The sequence below is a fragment of the Engraulis encrasicolus genome, chromosome 1 (assembly GCF_034702125.1).
Source record: "Engraulis encrasicolus isolate BLACKSEA-1 chromosome 1, IST_EnEncr_1.0, whole genome shotgun sequence".
In the NCBI taxonomy this organism is placed as follows: Eukaryota; Metazoa; Chordata; class Actinopteri; order Clupeiformes; family Engraulidae; genus Engraulis; species Engraulis encrasicolus.
In genome coordinates, this window is record NC_085857.1 from 1,245,444 (window position 1) to 1,252,895 (window position 7,452).

At 42.9% G+C, this 7,452-nt stretch overlaps 1 protein-coding gene and 1 long non-coding RNA gene across 2 annotated transcripts in view; one reads left to right on the forward strand and one right to left on the reverse strand.

Moving 5' to 3' along the window:
• Positions 1-4,134: 4,134 nt before the first annotated feature.
• On the forward strand, positions 4,135-7,263 carry LOC134455786 (uncharacterized). Its single transcript, XM_063207457.1, has 2 exons — positions 4,135-4,647; positions 5,723-7,263. The coding sequence occupies exons 1-2, from the start codon at positions 4,180-4,182 to the stop codon at positions 6,125-6,127; spliced, it is 873 nt and encodes a 290-aa protein (XP_063063527.1). The 5' UTR covers positions 4,135-4,179; the 3' UTR covers positions 6,128-7,263.
• The window catches only part of LOC134456660 (uncharacterized), a 1,580-nt gene continuing 1,331 nt past the window's right edge, over positions 7,204-7,452 (reverse strand). The window contains exon 3 of the long non-coding RNA XR_010036384.1: positions 7,204-7,285. This is a non-coding gene — a long non-coding RNA (uncharacterized LOC134456660). The remainder of the gene's footprint in view (positions 7,286-7,452) is intronic.

The following is a 7,452-nucleotide window of genomic DNA, read 5'->3' on the forward strand; positions in this document are numbered from 1 at the left end:
GAATGTATCTATATAGTTTCTAATTACTCTTTTCTGTATATGTTTATCTTGCAGAAACCACACACATTTATCACACACACATTTATCACACTCTTATTACATTCTGTAATGCACACAAATACCTTTAACCACCATACAATGCATATGTATGCAACAGTTCAATGACGAACACTCTTTGATGTCTGGAATCAATAAATCTCTTAATATCACCTAAAGTCGCAGCGGTTCTCTTACCGGAGCACATAGTCAGTGAGGGGGCGACTAGCCATCAACGTACACGTCCGTCACATTCCCCCTAATCCAAAACTCCCATCTTGAACTTCCAAAGAGTGTAACCTCTTCTACAGATGGTGTAACTTCAATCTGCTCATTACCGTGCCGTGCCGCGGCAGCGCACCGTGATCATTACACCCTGTGGCCATTCGGAATGCGGGGGGCAGTATAGCACTGCTTTTGCAGAGCAGCGTCTGCCTGTGCTTGTACGTCTGTCTGTGCTTCCGTGATTGTCCATCCCCCAGTTTTAGTAGTAGAAATACAGTCAGCAAATTGCATGTTTTGTTTAGCATTGGGCATTTGATAATAACACAAGTGTGAGCCCTAAACAAGACCACCATATGAATTTAAACTCGACTTTTTTCTGTCTTTCATTCACCGTCTCCCAATCCGTCCCTAACTTATTTCGGCATTATTCAAGTCAGGAACGGGTATCCTCAGGATACAGAGTTTGCATACCTACTACAATTTGAACCGGTAAAGACAATTAAAACCGAGTCAATCAGACAGGAACACCATTGTAATTAAGTGTGTCCCGTAACGCCAGCATGAGAGAGATCGAATTTTAAATTTGGCGACGACATTCTGTCTTCAAAACTGGCATCGGCCGCTTCCAATTTAGGACCATAGGCCTATTCAACCGTTTCCACAACCTCACTGATCACAGTTGCTTCATCTCTAATGCCAGGGCTAAGAACAACGAAAATAGCAAAACAAGAGTAGGCTAATAAACCGTAGCCTAATGGAGAGACTGAGGAGACATGAAATCAAGCGGCGGAGTTCGGACCATTTTGAGTGGACCGATGTCGCTTGCTTTGTGAAGCCCTATCAAGCAAGCCTGTCTGTCTCATTTGTGCGATGAGCACAAAAACACAAATTGAACCACTTGTATAGTGTGAGTCAAACAGACATGAACAACATTGTAGCCTAATGAAGTGATTTTATATTTGGTGACGACATTCTGTCTTTAAAACTGGCGCATGCCGCTTCCCCTATTGCAGGCTATTACCTGATCTACACTGTCGTTACCACAAAAAACAAGGTAGCACAACTTAATACTATTACTAGCCTATATATCTGGTAAATAGTAGGTTGAAGACGGGGAGTATTATTGGTGCACTGTTTTTTTTTGCGAAGCAGAGTAATCTGCTTCAGTGTAGCCCATTGTACGTTGATCCCTCCCTCAGTTTTAGGCTACAAGTGGAAAGAGTCAGCCAATTGCGCGTTGCACGTAACATTGGGCATTTGATAATAACACAAGCGTGATCCCTAAACAAGACCGCCAGTCGACGGTGTTTTGTTTTTATTATTCTGTCCTGCATTCACCGTCTCAATTCCGCTCCTAACTTATAAGTGATGACTGTTAATTATTTCTGCACTAGCCTATTCAAGTCAGGAACGGATATCCTCAGGATAGCCTACGGACTAATAGGTTGAAGACGTTTTTTTTGTATTGGTGCTTGTGAACATTTCATCCTTTCAATGCACTGTTGTGCGCGATCGACGGGATTCCGGTTAACTGGGGATGTGATTGACTGCACACGTGACAAGACATCTGTTACACCAGGTGTGGCTAATCATATGTGATTAGGACTGCAAATTCAGTTGCTTCGGTGGAGATGCGAACCAAAAATATGACTGGGGAACTATGACTCCTTCGGAGACTGGATAACCTGTCGCGCCACGACATGTCACAAAAGGCTGTGCAGTGTCCATTTTTTCATACCCGGACCCACCCATGCCCGTGCAGTTCATTACCCACCCACCCGTAAACCCGTGGTAATTTCAAAGTTAAATCCGTACCCACCCGGACCCGTTAATATTCTACCCGTTACCCACCCGTGCCCGTGAAAAAAATACTTCAAATCGAAAGTAGGCATGACGTGACTGATGTCATAACGGCTGCGGTGATATCAAAAATAGGTAAAATAGATAGATAAATCTAAATTAGGGATGTGCATTTGATTGATGGACTCCCACCGTCATCCCTTGAAAACATGTAGCCTACATTCCGCCGACGTATCATAAAGAGTTGAATACTTATTTACAGTGGCCTTCCATCTACAGCACCGGCAGGGGGGAGCAATAGCTTGAAAATGCTGTCGAGTGTAGGCTACACCTCTGAACGTCCAGCAGCACGTTCAGGAAGAGGGAGTCTGTGCGTCCGTGACGAGAAATATTTCTCACTCCCTTCCCCTCCTTCCATTCTCGTGGCACGGCAAAGTAAACCCCACTGAACTGTTGTTCACTAGTTGGGCTGCATTAGAACTAGTTAGCTGACATTGTTGACAGACAGTATCCCGATTCGCACGGCTACAGGGGTGGCTTTTACTTCGGAAAAGTTTACTCAAAGAGTACTCATAGTTTACTTTGCTTGTTAGCTTATCATTATTAGCGTTAGAGATATTGAAATAACCTGCCATTGTTGACGCCGACATTGGCAAACAGCTAGGCATTACAAGTAGCTTACCTTGCAGAAGTTTACGCTGGCCAAATCAGACGCAAATTGATGTGACATTATTCCCGAACAGTTGCAGATGACAGTCCATGTTTACAAAACCATCACCAATTGCAGATTTACAGTGTCAACGATTTATTTATGAATGCCTAATGCCCATTCCTGAAATGCACGAGATGCGTGGCTTCTCCCTGGCTGTGTGTGTGTCGTCTCGGCGGGGGCGGGACGCTTTCAGACGCACTCGTGTTGGAAATGAAAGATGAGCATCTAGAAATACCAGAGAAATTAGAATACAGGGGAGCTACTAGGTTAATTTAATGTAACCCTGCAGTAGTTTTAATTTGTGACATTCGAATATTCGTGCACATCCCTAATCTAAATAGATAACAATCTAAATCTAAATAGATAAAAAAGAAAATAGCCTCCTAGTACTATGACCATTTTGATTGACGTGCTACCCGAGCTACCCACCCGTATTTTAACCTACCCGCCCGCATACCCACCCGTGAAATTTCAGAACGTTAAAACCCCGCCCGTTTGGGCAACTATTTACCCGTACCCGTGGGTACCCGTGGGTACCCGACCCGGTGCAGGACTCGATTTATTTACAATACCCTACATGACAGAACGAAAATGTGTAGGAGGTCAACAGAAAATAACCATAAACTGAGGACTATAGGCAACGTCAAAGTAAAATACAAACACGAAATCAAACAAAGCTTTTTTTAAAATGCGGCAACAGTGGTTAACAGCAGGTTTTACGCACACATTTCGAAGCGGTTTATCACAGATGCCGCTCTCTTCCTTGCTCTCCCAAACCCCAACGTACACTGGGTTTAATACTCCCTGCAATACTGGCCAGCTATTATTCAATCATCATTTCATTTGTCCATGCAAAGACCTTTACGCTGCGGTTAACTAAAAGTAGCCTCGGCCAAATTAAGGTAGGCTACAGCCTAACACAAAACGGTTTCCATCNGCACACAGATGCCACATATTAATAGGCTACCATACACAAAAAATGTAAAGCTAGCAAATGAAAATGAAAAGCATTTAAATTAACATCCCACTAAACAATCTCTTCCCCAAAGTCAAAGTTGAAACGGTGTGCGCTTCCGCCTCGCAGATTGACTGATTAAAGTGTGTTGATCAGCGCAGTGCGTGCAGGGTGTGTGCGAGTGCGTGCTACGCCATTTCCTGGTGAACCAGTAGCCTGTAAGTAACAGGCTACTGGTACACTGCCCTCTCACGCGTCTCCGCAGGCGTGGTTTAGTCAAAAGATGCTTGCACGTGGTTGGAGCAACCTCATATGAATGACATGGCACTTCGACCACTCACGTTGAAGCTTTGTGACGTAGGACGTGTCGTCACCTAAGCGCCGCCAGGTCGTACAGGTCGGGAATCAAAACAGTTACAGAGTGTTAGAGAAGAGACTAGCAGAGAACATAATGGCTGTAAATGACCGATGTCGTCTTTGCAAGGAAAATCTCAGGATAAAAGGTGTCATTACAAACAGCAGGATTTTCCAGAAGGACACTAATGCAAAATCAATCGAGGAACGGCTGGCAGAAATCGGGTTGACATTAGCAAATGTCCAGGAGCGTTCGTTTCGAATTTGTCAGAAGTGTTTTCGCTTCATTGCTAGGCTAGAAGAGAGTTTGAGTACTTTCAGAGAATGGCAAGACGCAGAAAAAGAACCGAATCACCCTAGGCCTATCCAGTTTAACATCAGCCACGACGACCGCGAGTGCAGCAGACACCACCACCACCACGGCCTCGGCCTAGGCAATCGCAAGCAAACGGGACAGAGCCCGAACCCCATCGGAGCAACCACCGACCCCTACGGCCCCCCAGCTCCGAAATTACCGAGGCCAGCAGCCACTGACAACACCCCAGCTCGACAAAGCGTTACAGAGGTGAGAAAATATATTGGGTTGTTAGACAATAACCAATGATTTGCGCCAGTGCAAATACAATAAGCATTTAGCCAATTTAATGGCTACTCAACCTGCTTATGTTAGCTCCACGCATCAAGCCAAGTCTACTTAGCACCATGCCATGGTAAGATAATGGTAGACAACTGTACCGAGAAAATCTCAACTGTCTTACAACTACTAGCTGTACGCCTGGTTTAAGCAAGTCTTGATTAGACATGTGTGTGTGTGTGTGTGTGTGTGTGTGTGTGTGTGTGTGTGTGTGTGTGTGTGTGTGTCAGTGTATTTGAAGAGCTCTTTTCCACAATGCTGTAAATCCATTTTCAAAAATATTCCAAAATGAAGTGTTTTGTAGTCTATTTATTGCTAATATCACTGAAATGTGTTTTATAATGTTTACATTTGTTCTGAAAATACCACATAACATTAAACCAGTTCCAATTTTCCCAAATGCCATCATAAAGTTGGATTTAAAAATTGGAAAAGAGCTCTTCATTTGGTGTTGGTTGTGTGTGTGTGTGTGTGTGTGTGTGTGTGTGTGTGTGTGTGTGTGTGAGAGAGAGAGAGAGAGATCAGTCCACCAAGCTCACCAGTCCACACATTTGCTTGTGGTGCCCATCCCCCATTGTCACCCCTCTCTGCCCCTCTCCCACTTTCACAAGATGTTCTGTTCATAGTCCTCTCCTGTCCATCTCCTGACCACAGACAACATTAGTTGTTGTTTACTTTTATTAATTCCCAACAGACCATTCAGGTACTTCCACATTTCCCAAGTAACCCATGTTTTATGTTGGTCTTTTTGATTTAACCGTGAAGTCAATTGAACTACATGTTGTATGAGTTGTGTTATATAAATACATGTTATTATTATCATTACTTTTATTATTGTTATTGGAGTATCTTAAAACACTTTCAGTGTTATGTGCATATACTAATATAGTATGCACTACTAATATAGTAGTATTTAAGTCAATTAACTCTAACATTGTATTGTAAAAAAAAAAAAGTAATCATGTAAAAACTGTCCCTGACTATATTTTTTGGGTATGTGTTACAGGTGGTTGTCTATTACCCCACCAGAAGTAAAGGTGAAAGGATGGTGTGTCCAGATGGCACAGCGGTAGTAGTGGAGGCCCTGGCAAGAAAAAACTGGAACTGGGCAGCCAAACAGATAACGAAACACCAAGAGCTGTTTGGACCACTCACAGAACACATTCAAAACATTCTGGAGGAAGAGTGCAAGAAGATATGCAGCCCTTTCACCCATTTCATGCTGGCCAATACATTGGCTGACAGTTTTAAGGCATTTTCATTTCAGAAATTGCAAGCAGATTTTTTTTTTGTGATACCTCAGCATACTAAGATGGATATGTGTACCATGATGTGCATAATGCAGAAGTCACTTGCCCTACAACCAAGGACACTTCCAGGGCCCAAACACCTTACACTGAGACACAGCTAGAGACTGTTGATGGCCCATTGGTTATGTACCTGTGAATTTAACAGGCTCCCTCTTGATGTCTGTTCAGCTGAGTGGAAACAGATTTTAAAGGGATTGTATGGTGAATGTATATTCTATTCATGCCATTCAATAGTTTTTATAGTTTTGTTAATATTTATTATGTTTCTCTGTGCACATTATTTATGTCTTATCATTGTACAGTTAATACAACACCCAGATTGGCACAATAACACTTTTATTTACATATGTCACAATAAAAAATATTTACATTTTCTCCAAAGACTTTTGTACATCATTATTTCCATTCTTGTATTTACATTGCTACAACAGCATGTGATAACATTTTGCTAGTTGGACCCAGAACTACTGCTGTGTTGCGTCTCAGTTTCAGACTCATCATCAGACTCATCAAAATAGCCAGTGAAATCAATGTCTGGCACTAAGAAAGTGTCATCAGGGAGAGTTTGCTCTGTTTACTCAAAGTCATCAAACACCTCACTTATTATAAGTAGAATTTCCTGAGCATGCCGTAGCCTACACACTGGTAAGTTGTTTGTTATATAAGTGATATCAAAGATGTAAGGACTATGGTTGACTGCTGCTTCTATTAGCTTTGTTCCAAACCCGGTGCAGAAAGCCTTGCTTGTGACAAGTGGCATGTTTGGTACTAATGTACGCCTGTACTGCTGCAAGCAGGCCCTGATAACATTCTTGTCCTCTTCTGTCACATCTCTAGATCTTTGTGGGGTAGTAGTGCACACCTGTGTTTGCACAGACTCAAATTTTGGCACAGGCTCAGAACAAACACCAGATGAACACAAACAAATGGAATGGCAATAGGTGCAACAACTATGACCAGGCTCCAAATTTGTGACATGCATGTCGAAGTGGCTAAATAAGGCTCTCCTTAAACAGCCTTGTGTGCCTGCCTTAATCACTTCTCTCACTGTCTTGTCAACCCTAGGTGATCCTTTGATTGCATACAAGACTGCATGTGAGGGTAGAGGGTATTACTAGATACATGTTTCAGGCCAAGCCTGATGTTATGTCTATTTGGGCTCACTGTCACCCGGGTTGCATTGTGCATGTGTAGCAGCTTGATGACCCTCTCTCTGTTGACAACTTCTGCTGAAGCCGTCAAAGCCATGACCGGTGTGCCTGAAAGATAACATATGCATTCTGTTAGTCATCAATAACCAAACAGCTATAGGCTGGCTCAGCGGCCCTTGACGGGCTTTTGCTTCCCATATCTGATTTCTATTAATACTTTATTTATGAAGGCTTTATCATGTACTGGGTTTGCAAAACAATGGGGGTAGTTTTAT

What these genes read in the sequence shown, in the direction of transcription:
- LOC134455786 (XM_063207457.1), top strand. Translation starts at nt 4,180, where the DNA reads ATGGCTGTAAATGACCGATGTCGTCTTTGCAAGGAAAATCTCAGGATA. An exon ending in CTCGACAAAGCGTTACAGAG is followed by an intron (nt 4,648 to 5,722) that starts GTGAGAAAATAT and finishes TATGTGTTACAG; the next exon opens with GTGGTTGTCTATTACCCCAC.